Raw genomic sequence first — 17,511 nt, 5'->3', positions numbered from 1 at the left:
ACCGGCTCTGTAGCCCCACAATTGAACAAGTGGGCAGAAATTAAAGCCCCTCCCACTACACTCCACGGGAGAGACCTTCTAAAAACTGGACCTACCTCCCCTACTGGGGTGCCGTGGCGTTCTCCTGCCGGACATAGGGCTGAATAAAACTTTGGGAATCCTTTGCCGGCAACCCTGAATCCCCGGCGCTCCCCTCCCGCCCACTGAGGTCTGGAGGCCTGTCCCCCAGGACTTCGGATCCTTGGGTGATTTCTCAAGGGGAATGGACAGTCCCCGAGTTGCGTCTGGTCAGCATTGACTCTGAGGCGCGCCGAGTGAGGAGAGGGCACCGGGCTGAGGGGGAGTCACGCCTCGCGGCACTTCCCTGCGGTGCAGTGCACCAACCCTCCCCGGGCATACGGGGCCCAAGACTGAATCAGACTCTGGCCTCCCCGCTGAGAGCTGAGAACCCCTACTCTCACTCGGGGTCTGAGGGCCTATCCCCCAGGAGTTCGGCTCCTTGGGTGATTTCTCGAGGGGAGTGCACAGTGCCTGAGCTGCGTCAGGTCAGCGCTGACTCTGGGATACGTGAGCGAGGAGAGGGCACTCCGCTGAGGGGAAATCAAGCCTTGGCGGCACTTCCCTGCAGTGCAGTGCAGGAGCCCTCCCCGGGCACAAGACTGAATAAGACTCTGGCCTCCCCGCTGAGAGCTGAGAGCCCCTACTCTCACTCGGGGTCTGAGGGCCTATCCCTCCGGAGTTCGGCTCCTTGGGTGATTTCTCGAGGGGAGTGCACAGTGCCGGAGCTGCGTCAGGTCAGCGCTGACTCTGGGATACGTGAGCGAGGAGAGGGCACTCCGCTGAGGGGAAATCAAGCCTTGGCGGCACTTCCCTGCGGTGCAGTGCAGGAGCCCTCCCCGGACCGTAGTATTGCGTGAAACTGAATGAAACTCTAGCTTCCCCCCGCCCCACTCCCAATCCGGGTCTGGGCGCCCATCCCCCAAGAGTTCTGATTCTTGGGGGATCTCTTAAGGGGTGTGGACCCAGCACAAACTGCGGCCGCTCAGTGCTGACTCTGGGGCGCGGGACAGAGGAGAAAAGGGTCGCCTGAGTGCCCACACCAGAGCAGCAGTTCCCTGCAGGTAGATCAACAGCCGTTTTTTCTTTAACGGCAGAACGCTCACTTCTGGATATTCTGAGGCCACACCCCCTGTCTCCCTGGGCAACCAGAGGAGGCCACCTGTGTCACGACTCACAAACCCAGAAGCCTCCAGGGCGGGGCCGACCCAGAGAGGTGTTCAGACGCAATTCTCCAGCAGCAAAGACGTTTGAACTCAAAACAGCCCGTCTCCTGTAGGCGACGACAGGAACAGAGACAGAACCTCACAAAGTTGTCTGTTCTGTTCTGTTCTGTTCTGTTAGCAGCATCCATCAGGGACGGGGCTAAGCCTGAGTGAACACCTCCTTCCCATCACCTGCATCAAACACTCAAAGATGTCAGGCCCCATCTCCTCCTGCTAGATAGCGGCAGTCTGCGGGGGCCTGGCAGACTTCCTCGCGATTCAGGCAGGTGCAAACCCCTGGAGTGTCTGTTCACTGCAGGCAACTGGGTTAGCCATCTGCAGAGATACCAGTGACTGGGTCCGACGGAGGGGCAAAGTGGGGAAGGAGACGTTAACCTTCCCAGACTGCTCTGTTTGCGGGGTGGCTCCTCCTGACTCCACGCTGCACTGGAGTGAGCTGTCTCAGAGGAGTCACCAGGCCCCTGTGATCCAGTTCCCAGAGACCTCTTGAACCCTTCCACCTGAGACAAGTGCCGATTGAGACAGTTGATTCGGACCTTTTGAACTGGGCTAATAGACTGAGGACTTTTCAGGTGGTGCCCTGGGTGTGCGATTGTAGGAAGGTTTGATTCTCCTTTTCCAACTGGGGCCAGAGGTGGGCAGGCGGGGTGACTTAATTGCTGATTTTTCCACACAGCTGAGACTTCAAGCCAGAGTAGAAGTTGCAATAGGATAGAACAGAAACCAGCTGAAAACAAGACAGAACCACTTTGCTCCACCACACCAGACAGGGCCCCAGTTTCTCAGGCCACAACACTGTACGGGCCCTCGATAAAACCCCAGGGGAAAAACCAAAGGGAGTAAACCATGGGGCGGAATCAGCGGAAAAACTCTGGTAACATGAATAACCAGAATAGATCAACCCCCCCAAGAAAAGATACGGCAGATGTGATTGAAGATCCCATTCATAAACAACTGGCTGAGATGTCAGAAGTCGAATTCAGAATTTGGTTTGCAGACAAGATTAATAAAATGGAATTAGGAATTCGTGGAGAAATTCAAAAACTGTCTCAAGAATTTAACGAATTTAAAGACAAAACCACCAAAGACTTAGACACACTGAAACAAGAACTTACAGCCCTCAAAGATATGAAAAATACAGTAGAATCCCTCAGTAACAGAATGGAGCAAGCAGAAGAAAGGATTTCTGACATTGAAGATAAAGTCTTCGAACGCTCCCAATCTCTCAAAGAGGAAGAGAAATGGAGAGCAAAAACGGATCACTCACTCAGAGAGCTCTCAGATAATTCGAAAAAACATAACATAAGGGTTATAGGAATTTCGGAGGCTGATGACGTGGCAGCCAAGGGCACAGAGGCCCTTCTACATGAAATTATGAAAGAAAATTTTCCAGACATGCCTAGAGAATCTGAAATTCAGATAGCAGACAGCTTCAGAACCCCAGCACGATTCAACCCCAAAAAGCCATCTCCCAGACATATCATAATTAGCTTCACTAAAGTTAACATGAAAGAGAAGATTCTCAAAGCAGCCCGGCGAAAGAAAACTATAACGTACAAAGGTAAGAATATTAGAATAACTGCAGATCTCTCTGCTGAAACTTTTCAAGCAAGAAGAGGCTGGTCATCAACTTTTAATCTCCTAAAGCAAAAAAACTTTCAACCCAGGATCTTGTATCCAGCTAAACTGAGTTTCATCTATGATGGAGAAATTAAATACTTCAATGACATTCATATGTTGAAAAAATTTGCCATAAGTAAACCAGCTCTTCAGGATGTTCTCAGACCTATCCTCCACAATGACCAACCCAATCCTATACCACAAAAGTAAACTCACTCAGAAACTTCGGATCAAACTCCAACTTCCACACTGGCGAAAGGATTAAAAATGTCCATTGGACCTTTGAAAAACTCGATACCCAAAATTCCACCAGACTTATCCTTACTCTCCATCAATGTGAATGGCTTAAACTGTCCTCTAAAGAGGCATAGGTTAGCTGACTGGATACAAAAACTTAAGCCAGATATTTGTTGCATACAAGAGTCACATCTCAACTTAAAAGACAAATACAGACTCAGGGTGAAAGGATGGTCATCCATATTTCAGGCAAATGGTAATCAGAAAAAAGCAGGTGTTGCAATTTTATTTGCAGATACGGTAGGCTTTAAACCATCAAAAGTAAGGAAGGACAAGAATGGTCACTTCATATTTGTTAAGGGTAATACTCAATATGACGAGATCTCAATTATTAATATCTATGCACCCAACCAGAATGCACCTCAATTTATAAGAGAAACTCTAACAGACATGAGTAACTTGATTTCCTCCAGCTCCATAATCGTTGGAGATTTCAACACTCCCTTGGCAGTGTTGGATCGATCCTCCAGAAAGAAGCTGAGCAAAGAAATCTTAGATTTAAACCTAACCATCCAATATTTAGATTTAGCAGACATCTACAGAACATTTCATCCCAACAAAACTGAATACACATACTTCTCATCAGCCCACGGAACTTACTCCAAAATTGATCACATTTTAGGTCACAAGTCTAACCTCAGTAAATTTAAAGGAATAGAAATTATTCCGTGCATCTTCTCGGACCATCATGGAATAAAACTTGAATTGAGTAACAACAGGAATCTGCATACCCATACAAAAACATGGAAGTTAAATAACCTTATGCTGAATGATAGCTGGGTCAGAGATGAGATTAAGAAAGAAATCACCAATTTTTTGGAACAAAATGACAATGAAGACACAAGCTATCAGAACCTCTGGGACACCGCAAAGGCAGTTCTAAGAGGGAAATTTATAGCACTGCAAGCCTTCCTCAAGAGAACGGAAAGAGAGGAAGTTAACAACTTAATGGGACATCTCAAGCAACTGGAAAAGGAAGAACATTCCAACCCCAAACCCAGTAGAAGAAAAGAAATAACCAAAATTAGAGCAGAATTAAATGAAATTGAAAACAAAAGAATAATACAACAGATCAATAAATCAAAAAGCTGGTTTTTTGAAAAGGTCAATAAAATAGATAAACCTCTGGCCAACCTAATCAGGAAAAAAAGAGTAAAATCTCTAATATCATCAATCAGAAACAACAAAGACAAAATAACCACAGACTCATCAGAAATCCAAAAAATCCTTAATGAATATTACAAGAAACTTTATTCTCAGAAATATGAAAATCTGAAGGAAATAGACCGATACTTGGAAGCACGCCACCTTCCAAGACTTAACCAGAATCAAGTGGAAATGTTGAACAGACCCATATCAAGTTCAGAAATAGCATCAACTATACAAAACCTCCCTAAAAAGAAAAGCCCGGGACCAGATGGTTTCACGTCAGAATTCTACCAAACCTTTAAAGAGGAATTAGTACCTATATTACTCAACCTGTTCCAAAATGTAGAAAAAGAAGGAAGACTACCCAACACGTTCTATGAAGCAAATATCACCCTGATCCCCAAACCAGGAAAAGACCCAACAAGAAAAGAAAATTATAGACCAATATCACTAATGAATATAGATGCAAAAATATTCAACAAGATCCTAACAAACAGAATCCAGCAACACATCAAACAAATTATACATCATGACCAAGTTGGTTTTATCCCAGGGTCTCAAGGCTGGTTCAATATACGTAAATCTATAAATGTAATTCAGCACATAAACAAATTAAAAAACAAAGACCATATGATTCTCTCAATTGATGCAGAAAAAGCTTTTGATAATATCCAGCATCCCTTCATGATCAGAACACTCAAGAAAATTGGTCTAGAAGGGACTTTTCTTAAACTGATAGAGGCTATCTACAGCAAACCCACAGCCAATATCATATTGAATGGAGTTAAATTGGAATCATTTCCACTCAGATCAGGAACCAGACAAGGCTGCCCATTGTCTCCATTGCTTTTCAACATTGTAATGGAAGTTTTAGCCACCGCAATTAGGGAAGAAAAGGCGATCAAGGGTATCCATATAGGGTCAGAAGAGATCAAACTCTCGCTCTTCGCAGATGATATGATTGTGTATCTGGAAAACACTAGGGACTCTACTACAAAACTCCTAGAAGTGATCAAGGAACACAGCAGCGTCTCAGGTTACAAAATCAACATTCATAAATCGGTAGCCTTTATATACACCAACAACAGTCAAATTGAAAAAGCAGTTAAGGACTCTATCCCATTCACAGTAGTGCCAAAGAAGATGAAATATTTGGGAATTTACCTAACAAAAGACGTGAAAGATCTCTATAAAGAGAACTATGAAACTCTAAGAAAAGAAATAGCTGAAAATGTTAACAAATGGAAAAACATACCATGCTCATGGCTAGGAAGAATCAACATTATCAAAATGTCCATACTACTCAAAGCAATATATACTTTCAACGCACTCCCTATTAAAGCTCCACTGTCATATTTTAAAGATCTTGAAAAAACATTACTTCGTTTTATATGGAATCAGAAAAAACCTCGAATAGCCAAGACATTACTCAGAAATAAAAACAAAACAGGAGGAATCACACTACCAGACCTCAGACTTTACTACAAATCGATAGTGATCAAAACAGCATGGTATTGGCACAAAAACAGAGAAGTAGATATCTGGAATAGAATAGAGAACCAAGAGATGAATCCAGCTACTTACCGCTATTTGATTTTTGACAAGCCAATTAAAAACATTCAGTGGGGAAAAGATTCCCTATTTAACAAATGGTGCTGGGTGAACTGGCTGGCAACCTGCAGAAGACTGAAATTAGACCCACACCTTTCACCATTAACTAAGATAGACTCTCATTGGATTAAAGATTTAAACTTAAGACATGAAACTATAAAAATACTAGAGGAGAATGCAGGGAAAACCCTTGAAGAAATTGGTCTGGGTGAGTATTTCATGAGGAGAACCCCCCGGGCAATTGAAGCAGCTTCAAAAATACACTACTGGGACTTGATCAAACTAAAAAGCTTCTGCACAGCTAAGAACACAGTAAGCAGAGCAAGCAGACAGCCCTCAGAATGGGAGAAGATATTTGCAGGGTATAACTCTGACAAAGGTTTAATAACCAGAATCCACAGAGAACTCAAACGCATCAGCAAGAAAAAAACAAGGGATCCCATCGCAGGCTGGGCAAGGGATTTGAAGAGAAACTTCTCTGAAGAAGACAGGCGCACGGCCTTCAGACATATGAAAAAATGCTCATCATCTTTAATCATCAGAGAAATGCAAATCAAAACTACTTTGAGATATCATCTAACTCCAATGAGACTAGCCTATATCACAAAATCTCAAGACCAGAGATGTTGGCGTGGATGCGGAGAAAAGGGAACACTTCTGCACTGCTGGTGGGAATGCAAATTAATACATTCCTTTTGGAGGGATATATGGAGAACACTCAGAGATCTAAAAATAGATCTGCCATTCAATCCTGTAATTCCTCTGCTGGGCATATACCCAGAAGACCAAAAATCACAACATAACAAAGATATTTGTACCAGAATGTTTATTGCAGCCCAATTCATAATTGCTAAGTCATGGAAAAAGCCCAAGTGCCCATCGATCCACGAATGGATTAATAAATTGTGGTATATGTATACCATGGAATACTATGCAGCCTTAAAGAAAGATGGAGACTTTACCTCTTTCATGTTTACATGGATGGAGCTGGAACATATTCTTCTTAGTAAAGTATCCCAAGAATGGAAGAAAAAATATCCAATGTACACAGCCCTACTATGAAACTAATTTGGGACTCTCACATGAAAGCTATAACCCAGCTACAACTTAACAATAGGGGGAAGTGGGAAAGGGGGGGGTGGGTAGAGGGAGGGGAATCGGTGGGATCACACCTGTGGTGCATATTACAGGGGTATTTGCGAAACTTGGTAAATGTAGAATATAAATGTTTTGGCACAGTAACTGAGATAACGCCGGAAAGGCTATGTTAACCACTGGGATAAAAATGTGTCAAATGGTTTATGAAGTGAGTGTATGATGCCCCATAATCATATCATTGTATACACTTATGATTTAATAAAAAAATTAAAAAAAAAAAAAATATCCTTAACGAATACTACAAGAAACTCTACTCTCAGAAATATGAAAATCTGAAAGAAATTGACCAATACCTGGAAGTACGCCCTACCAAGACTTAGCCAGAATGAAGTGGAAATGTTGAACAGGCCTATATCAAGTTCTGAAATAGCATCAACTATACAAAATCTCCCTAAAAAGAAAAGCCCAGGACCAGATGGCTTTATGTCAGAATTCTACCAAACCTTTAAAGAAGAACTAGTACCTATACTACTAAACCTTTTCCAAAATATAGAAAAAGAAGGAATACTACCCAACACATTCTACGAAGCAAACATCACCTTGATCCCCAAACCAGGGAAAGACCCAACAAGAAAAGAAAATTATAGACCAATATCACTAATGAATATTGATGCTAAAATACTCCATAAGATCCTAACAAACAAAATCCAACAACACATCAAAAAAATTATACACCATGACTAAGTAGGATTTGTCCCAGGGTCTCAAGACTGGTTCAATATACATAAATCTATAAATGTATTTCAACACATAAACAAACTAAAAAATAAGGACCATATGATTCTTTCAATTGATGCAGAAAAAGCTTTTGATAATATCCAGCATCCCTTCATGATCAGAACACTTAAGAAAATTGGTATAGAAGGGACATTTCTTAAACTAATAGAGGCCATCTACAGCAAACCCACAGGCAATATTGTATTGAATGGAGTTAAATTGAAATCATTTCCACTTAGATCAGGAACCAGGCAAGGTTGCCCATGGTCTCCATTACTCTTTAACATTGTAATGGAAGTTTTAGCCATTGCAATCAGAGAAGAAAAGGCCATCAAGGGTATCCACATAGGGTCAGAAGAGATCAAACTTTCACTCCTTGCAGACGATATGATCGTATATCTGGAAAACACTAGGGATTCTACTACAAAATGTTTAAAAGTGATCAAGGAATACAGCAATGTCTCAGACTACAAAATCAACACCCATAATTCTGTAACCTTTATATATACCAACAATAACCAAGCTGAAAAAACAGTCAAGGACTCTATTCCTTTCACAGTAGTGCCAAAGAAGATGAAATATTTGGGAGTATACCTAACAAAGGATGTGAAAGATCTCTACAAAGAGAACTATGAAACTTTAAGAAAAGAAATAGCTGAAGATGTTAACACATGGAAAAACATACCATGCTCATGGCTGGGAAGAATCAACATTGTTAAAATGTCTGTACTACACAAAGCAATATATAATTTTAATGCAATTCTGATTAAAGATCCATCGTCATATTTTAAAGATCTTGAGAAAATAATACTTCATTTTATATGGAATCAGAAAAAACCTTGAATAGTCAAAACATTACTCAGCAATAAAAACAAAGCAGGAGGAATCACGCTACCAGACCTGAGACTGTACTATAAATCAATAGTAATCAAAACAGTATGGTAGTGGCACAAAAGCAGAGAAGTAGATCTCTGGAACAGAATAGAGAACCAAGAGATGAATCCAGCTACTTACTGTTATTTGATCTTTGACAAGCCAATTAAAAACATTCAGTGGGGAAAATATTCCCTATTTAATAAATGGTGCTGGGTAAACTGGCTGGCAACCTGTAGAAGATTGAAACTGGACCCACACCTTTCACCATTAACTAAGATAGACTCTCACTGGATAAAAGATTTAAACTTAAGACATGAAACTATGAAAATAGTTGATGAAACTGCAGGGAAAACTCTTGAAGGAATTGGCCTAGGTGAATATTTTATGAGGAGGACTCCCCAGGCAATTGAAGCAGTGTCAAAAATACACTACTGGGACCTGATCAAACTAAAAAGCTTCTGCACAGCCAATAACATAGTAAGTAAAGCAAGCAGATAGCCCTCAGAATGGGAGAAAATATTTGCAGGTTATACCTCTGATAAAGGTCTAATAACCAGAATCCACAGAGAACTCAAACATATTAGCAAGAAAAGAACACGTGATCCCATCTCAGGTTGGGAAAGGGACTTGAAGAGAAACTTCTCCAAAGAAGACAGATGCACAATCTACAAACACATGAAAAAAAGCTCATCATCCTTAATCATCAGAGAAATGCAAATTAAAACTACTTTGAGATATTACCTAACCCCAGTAAGAGTAGCCCACATAACAAAATCCCAAAACCAGAGATGTTGGCGTGGATGTGGAGAAAAGGGCATACTTCCGCCCTGCTGGTGGGAATGCACACTAATACGTTCCTTCGGAAGGATGTTTGGAGAATACTTAGAGACCTAAAAATAGACCTGCCAATTATTCCTATAATTCCTTTACTAGGTTTATACCCAGAAGACCAAAACTCACAATATAACAAAGACATCTGTACCAGAATGTTTAATGCAGCCCAATTCATAATTGCTAAGTCATGGAAGAAGCCCAAGTGTCCATCGACCCACGAATGGACTAGCAAATTGTGGTACATGTATACCATGGAATATTATGCAGCCTTAAAGAAAGATGGAGACTTTACCTCTTTCATGTTTACATGGATGGAGCTGGAACATATTCTTCTTAGCAAAGTATCTCAGGAGTGTAAGAAAAAGTATCCAATGTACTCAGCTCTACTATGAAGCTAAATTATAGCTTTCACATGAAGGCTATAACCCAACTATAGCACAAGACTATGGGGAAAGGGCCAAGGAAGGGGTGGGAGGGGGGAGGTTTTAGTGGAGGGAGGGTAATGGGCGGGGCCACATCTACGGTGCATCTTAGAATGGGTACAGGCAAAACTTACTAAATGCAGAATACAAATGCCCACATACAGTAACTAAGAAAATGCGATGAAGGCTACATTGAACCGTTTGATGAGAATATTTCAGATTGTAAATGAAACCTGCATATTGTACCCCTTGATTGCACTAATGTACACAGCTATGACTTAACTATAAAAATTAATTAGAAATAAATAAATAAATAAATATTAATTATTGAAATCTCATCATATTGAGTATTACCTTTAACAAATATGAAGTGACCATTCTTATCCTTCCTTACTTTTGTTGGTTTAAAGCCTAGTGTGTCTGCAAATAGAATTGCAACACCTGCTTTTTTCTGAGTACCATTTGCCTGAAATATGGATGACCATCCTTTCACCCTGAGTCTATACTTATCTTTTAAAGTAAGATGTGACTCTTGTATGTAGCAAATATCTGGCCAGGGTTTTTGTATCCAGTCAGCTAACCTGTGCCTCTTTAGAGGACAATTTAAGCTGTTCACATTAATGGAGAATATAGATAAGTCTGGTAAAATTTTGGGTATCGAGTTTTTCAAAAGTCCAGTAGACATTTTTAATCCTTTCACCACTGTGGAAGTTGGAGTTTGATCAAAAGTTTTTGAGTGAGTTTACTTTTGTGGTAGAGGATTGGGCTGGTCATTATGGAGGATAGGTCTGAGAATATCCTGATGAACTGGTTTGTTTATGGCAAATTTCTTCAACATATGAATGTCATTAAAGTAATTAATTTCTCCATCATAAATGAAACTCAGTTTAGTTGGATACAGGATCCGGGGTTGAAAGTTATTTTGCTTTAGGAGATTAAAAGTCAATGACCACCCTCTTCTGGCTTGAAAAGTTTCAGCAGAGAGGTCTTCAGTCATTCTAATATTCTTCCCTTTGTAGGTAATGGATTTCTTATGTCTGGCCGCTTTCAGAATTTTCTCCTTCATATTAACTTTAGTGAAGTTAATTATGATATGCCTGGGGGATGTTTTATTGGGATTGAGTCGTGGTGGGGTCCTGAAACTGTCTGCTATCTGAATTTCAGAATCTCTTGGCATATCTGGAAAATTCTCTTTCATAATTTTATGGAGAAGGGCCTCTGTGCCTTGCAAGGCCACTTCATCACTTTCAGGGATTCCAATGAGGCGGATATTAGCTTTCTTTGAATTATCCCAGAGCTCTCTGAGAGAATGATCTGTTTTTGCTGTTCATTTCTCTTCCTCTTTGCGAGTTTGGGAGCATTCAAAGGCTTTGTCTTCCATGTTAGAAATCCTTTCTTCTGCTTGCTCCACTCTGTTACTGAGGAATTTTACTGTATTTTTCAGATCTTTGAGGGCTGCAAATTCTTGCTTCAGTGCATCAAAATCTTTGGTGGTTTTGTCTCTAAATTCATTAAGTTCTTGAGACAACTTTTGAATTTCCCCTCGAATTTCTAATTATGACTTTTGAATTTCTCCTCAAATTTCTAATACCAAATTTTCCTCTATTCTATTAATCTTGTTTGCAATCCAAATTCTGAATTTGATTTCTGACATCTTGGCCAGCTGTTTATGAATGGGATCTTCAGTTACATCTGCCATATCTTTCTTTGGGGGGATTGATCTATTCTGGTTATTCATGTTACCAGAGTTTTTCTGCTGATTCCACCCCATGATTGCTTTACATTGATTTTTCCCCTGGAGCTTTGTCAAGAACCCGTACAGTGCTACAGCCTGAGAAACTGGGGATCTGTTTGGTGTGGTGGGGCTAAGTGGCTCTGTCTTGTTTTCAGCTGGTTTCTATCCAACCCTAGTGAAACACTTACCCTGGGTTGAAGTCTCAGCTGTGGAGAAATACCAGCAATTAAGTCACCCTGCCCCCCACAGGCAACAATTGGAAAAGGAAAATCAAACCTTCCTACAAACACACACCCAGGGCACCACTTGAATAGTCCTCGGGTGATTGGCTCAGTTCAAAAGGTCCAAATCAATTGTCTCAGTCAGTACCTGACTCAGGTGGGAGAGTTTAAAAGGTCTCTGGCAACTGGATCGCAGGGGTCTGGTGACAACTCAGATATGGCTTGCTCTGGTGCTCCATGGAGTCAGGAGGACCCACCCAGCAAATAGATTAGTCTGGGAAGGTTGATGCCTCCTTCCCCACCTTGCACCTCTGTCACACCCAGTCACTGATAGCCGCCACAGGGCTGTGACCCAGTTGCCTCTAGTGGACAGATACTCCAGGGGTTTGCACCTGCTTGAATCACAAGGAAATCTATTTCTGCTCAGCCAGGCTGCTGCGCTCTTCCTCTGTCCAGCAGGGGGAGGTGAGACCTGACAACCTCGAGTGCTTGATGGAGGCTGGGGTGTGTTCACTCAGTTCCAGCCCCACTCCCGATTGATGTTACTGACAGAACAGAACAGAACAATTTTGCGGGAATTTGTTTCTGTCCCTGGTTAATTCCCCTGCAGAAGAGAATCTGTTTTGAGTTCCCAGAGCCTGCGCCTCAGGCCCTGTCCTTGCTTTTGCAGGCTTGTATTCGGTTAACTGTCAGTTCTAGCCTCCTGCCTTCCTTTGTCTATAGGCTGACGATCCGCTGAGGGCCGGGTGCGTCTTAGGCTCAGTAAAGCAGTCCTCTGGGTCAGCCCCACCCTGGGAACTTCCCAGCTCTGCACGTGTGTTTCTAGTCCCTGCGCTCCACCCAGGCTGGTACCACCTCAGGGTAACCCTTTACTCACAGGGCCTGCGTTTCTGTCCCAGATCTGTTCCGCAGTGGTTGCCACCTGAGAAGATGCCCGGCCTCCTCTGGTTGCCCAGGGAGACAGGGGATGTGACTTCGGAATATGTGGGAGTGAGCCCTTTTGTTGCCAAAAATGGCTGCTACTCTGCACCTCAGGGCACCGCCGCTCCAGTGTGGTTCCCTCTCAGCCTACCATCCTCTCCTCACTCCCGTGCCACACAATCAGCACTGACCAGCTGCAGTCTAGGCCCTGTCCACACCCCTCGAGAAATCACCCAAGAATCTGGACTCCTGGGGGACAGGCCTCCAGACCTCAGAATGAGAGTGGAGGGGAGTGCTAGGAGCTCAGAGTTGCAGGTAGAGAATATATACAGTTTTATACAGTTTTATGCCTGGCAGGAAAATGCTGTGGCACCCTAGTAGGGGAAGTAGGTCCAGTTTTTAGAGGGTCTCTCCCATGGAGTGTAGTGGGAGGACCTTTGAACTCTGCTCATTTGTTTGTGGGGCACTCCAAGCCATTTTCATGGGGGAGGGGACTCCTGTCTGCTTGGTGATGGATTTTGTTACTTTTGTTTGTATCCTTGGGGATGCAGCTCACCTCAGTTGGGTTGATGTGTGTTCTTCAACCTTCTTTCTTGGTGAAGCTCTAATCTACCAGGTTACTTGCTAAATTTATGTCCTTTAACTCTCCTTCTGGACGGGAGCCTCTGTGGAAAGCTGGCTTCAGTCAGCCATCTTATTTCCCCACACTCAAGTTCTCTTAACAAACTCTACCCAAGGGTCTCTTAAGGGGAAGTAGATATATGTGTTGTCTACCCTCATCTCAAAGTTTTTGACTGTCATAAGCTATATTGGCCAGCAGAAATCAAGTATTGGATTAGAATAGAAGAAACTGTGATCATTTATTCAATCCATTAATTAATAAAATTGCCTACTGAAGAACTTCCAAACCCTCTAAAACCATGGGACCTAGAAGGCAATGTCTTGCCCATTAAAACAGATACTGGAGATTCCACTGGCCTCATGGTATCACAAGTAGTCCTTGCTTGTTCTCATTTGGGTGGTCTCCATTTGTGAACATTATGTGTCTCAGTACTTGATGATAGAAAATATTATTGTATTATTGTTGTTGGTACAAACAGGAGAGAATTCAGATGTTTTTCCTCTTTCTCTTTAGACAGTGGATGGACCTCCAGCAAACAGATGTCTTGTGGAATCTGGGTAATGCCTTTGGTGGAAGTTTATCTCTGAGCATTGTCTTGGGAGCTTGGCTCCAGGGAGCTTGTGTGTTTCTGTACCACATGCCGACCTTTTGCCCGGAGACTGTTCTACACGTAAGACCAGTTTCTTGTGTGGGTTGTATGGGACAAAGGCCCAAGGGAGGCATTAGCGTTCCCATGACTCATACCCAAAATGGGTGAATTAAGAAACAAACTTGGAATGTAACCTTGAGGATTTTCTCCCTACTTCTGAGAGAAATTCCCTCTCAATTCTCTAGACTCTTTGGAATTAGGAGGATGTAGCTACTTTAGCCGTAGTACTGATAAACATTCAAAAGGCAATAATGACAATGAAGATGATGATAATGTCCGCTATCTTTTATTGATTACTTACTGGCATGTCATGTGTACTATTTCATTTCAACTCCCCAACAACCCTGGAGGTAGGATTTGGGGAACTGAGGCTCAGAGAGATTACATAGCTAGCCCAAGGAATTGCAGAGATGGAAACAGGAATCAAACCCTTGTCTATTGGACTCTAGAGCACAATCTCTAAACTGCTTTGCTTTCATCTAAACTACTTCTTCAGTCCCAAATTTTACTGCCAACATCCAAGTTTATTATTCAAAGCAATAAGGATCTAAACAAGGGAGTTTTATGTGTCTATTCAGTCATCAGATAATTAACATGATAACTCCTAGATTCAGATTGCTAAAGCTGAAGGACTGTCTTCCAAGGCCCATGCCTGTGGGCTGAAGAATTGCTAAATCTTCAAGACAAAGGATTTGCCCTAGCTGAGTGTCAAAGTTAGATCTTCTTCCCTGGACCTTTTCCCCCAAGAGCCTCACTGTCATTTTCATCTTCACATACAGATTTGGTTTTTCCTTCCTTTGGGGCCCAGGCCCTGTCCAGGTTTCCCATCACCACTCTATCTGGAAGTCCAGGGATGTACCAGGAACTGCTTCAACACAAGTGCTTCTCCAGGTAAGAGAGAATCTCTCAGAAAAGTGTCCATTTCTACCCATGGTATGAGAACAGGAACCCTCAATTTATCTGCCTTATTGCCACTTATGGCAATAACTCCATTAAGGTGTGGGATTCTTCATTCTCTTGTGATTTTTAAAGTCTGTATCTTCTAGCCCCACAGGAGTTCAGGATATAAAATTTAATTTTTATCAAAATGTTGGGTGAGTTCAATTAATTTATAATTATACTTTCCTTTAGGAAGACAAGCATTAAAAACAAATACATTGCCTATTAAAACAAAGGTAAACGTTAAAGACAAAGAGCACCTCTTCTATTGGATGTCTTTCTAAAGCCTTTCTAAGCCTTATAAATCTTTCTAAAGCCTTTCTAAGCCTTATAAATCTTTCTAAGACAAATTTGTATGAATATCTATCTATCCCCATGTAAACATATTATAATACTGGGGAGAGATTAGATAGATGGTATCATAGTATATACCTATATTAAGGTGAAACTTGCATTTTTCATTCCATACTGTTCCTTAGATCTCTATTTATGATATAATATGTGTAATATATCTTTAATCTTTGCCTAGTGTTCCTTGGAATGAATGGTGTTTTAATGAACCAAGTACTTATAAAAATATTTGGATCTTTTCCAAGTTAGAGTTGATTATTTTTACACTTTTAAATACTTTTCTTTTAAAAGTATAAGAAAAATAAATAAATAAAAGTATAAGAAATAATATGGACATTTCTTGTGATAGCATGTTGATTAATAGAGATATGCTGTGTTTGAGCCTATTTTTAACTGCTCCATAAAATGCCAACAAGCTGGTGAAATGGGCATCAAAGCCCATTGATAGCATGGGGATAGATAGATATTCATACAGTGCTCATATCATAGAATTCTCTAGGGTACTAACAAAGAAGTAGAATTGCCAATTATAATCAGTAAAGATTAATGAGATATCACAGGTTCCAAAGCATGGCATCAACCTTTAGAATTTGCTAAATACTTATTTTACCAAATTTTACTTTAGCTGTGCAAAGAAGGAAATATACACTACAGAAGGAAGCATTTGTGGTAGCAAACAATGTAGACATTAAGAAATGCCTAGTTAGGGCTCAGCACCTGTAGTTCAGCAGCTAGGGCACCGGCCACATACACCAGGGCTGTCAGGTTCAAACTCAGCCCAGGCCTGCCAAACAACGACAACTATAACAAAAAAATGGTCGGGCATTGTGGTGGGCACCTGTAGTCCCAGCTACTTGGGAGGCTGAGGCAAGAGAATTGCTTTAGCCCAAGAGTTTGAGGTTGCTGTGAGCTGTGACTCCATAGCACTCTACACAGGGGAACATAGACAGACTCTGTCTCAAAAAAAAAAAAAAAAAGCCTAGTTTGTTGGCATTTTATGGAGCAGTTAAAAATATTTACATTCAAATACAGCATATCTCTATTAATCAATATGCCATCACGAGAAATGTCCAGATTATTTCTCTTACCTTTAAAATAAAGGCATTTAAAAATTTAAACATAGTCAACTCTTATTTGTAACTCTGAAATTAATAATAGAAAGGCAATGGTACAATGATGTAATAATGCTTCTGGAATTAATTCAGAAACAGTTCATCAGTTTAAATTTCTCCTTGTCTCAGGACTTAATTGAGTAGGCAGATATTACCTAATAAAGACGAGTATCATAACCATTAATTGACACTCTTCTGTTCAAAATACCTAGGGTCACTCCTCCTCTATCTGAAACTACAAAGAGTTTTGCACTAATTTCATTCTCACATCTGACCCTTTTACCATCATAAAAATCAAATACAGACAAAATGAACTATAGGTTTAGAAAAGATATTTAACTACTATTCTTTTTTTTATTTTTTTATTGTTGGGGATTCATTGAGGGTACAATAAGCCAGGTTACACTGATTGTAATTTTTTTTTTTTTTTTTGGCCGGAGCTGGGTTTGAACCTGCCACCTCCAGCATATGGAACCAGTGCCCTACTCCTTGAGCCACAGGCGCCGCCCCACTGATTGCAATTTTAACTACTATTCTATCTATGCCTGGGGGCCCTGTGGAAACTTCTCATAATGTCCAGAGTCTTTGAGCCTGGTTTGTAAACTGATGGCTCTCTTTGCATTGCCAAACCTCAGAAAATTAGTTTCTGCTTTCTTACCAGTTCTGATACATCCTTCGCACAACACTTCAGACTTTAGGGGAAGTAATGAAACTTTGAAGGGTTTCTGCAGAGGCTAGATTCTTGACATCAGTTAGTACTGACTGATCCACTTTTAACGTGAATGTCTCTTGTGTAGAAGAGTAAATGAGAGTCTTCATGGAGATTGATCCAACTGGGGCATCTGAATAGATTGTCTAATAGAATACTAATAAGAACATAAACTACCATTTAATGAATACCTCCTATGTATTTGGTGATATCTGCATCATTTTTCCAAAATTCTTTCTTACAACTGACCTATTATTGGTAGAAATATTCACCAAGTCTAACAAC

The 17,511-nt window shown here is 41.3% G+C and overlaps 1 protein-coding gene across 1 annotated transcript in view; it reads left to right on the top strand.

Moving 5' to 3' along the window:
* The window catches only part of ACSM6 (acyl-CoA synthetase medium chain family member 6), a 77,996-nt gene that overhangs the window by 22,267 nt on the left and 38,218 nt on the right, over positions 1 to 17,511 (top strand). Inside the window, exons 5-6 of the mRNA XM_053557765.1 lie at positions 13,980 to 14,136; positions 14,924 to 15,006. Of these exons, the coding sequence (XP_053413740.1) occupies positions 13,980 to 14,136; positions 14,924 to 15,006 (240 nt within the window). The remainder of the gene's footprint in view (positions 1 to 13,979; positions 14,137 to 14,923; positions 15,007 to 17,511) is intronic.

Source organism: Nycticebus coucang, chromosome 12, assembly GCF_027406575.1.
Source record: "Nycticebus coucang isolate mNycCou1 chromosome 12, mNycCou1.pri, whole genome shotgun sequence".
In the NCBI taxonomy this organism is placed as follows: domain Eukaryota; kingdom Metazoa; phylum Chordata; class Mammalia; order Primates; family Lorisidae; genus Nycticebus; species Nycticebus coucang.
The sequence above is the reverse complement of the archived record's forward strand: the minus strand, read 5'-3'. Positions and strand labels throughout refer to the sequence as shown.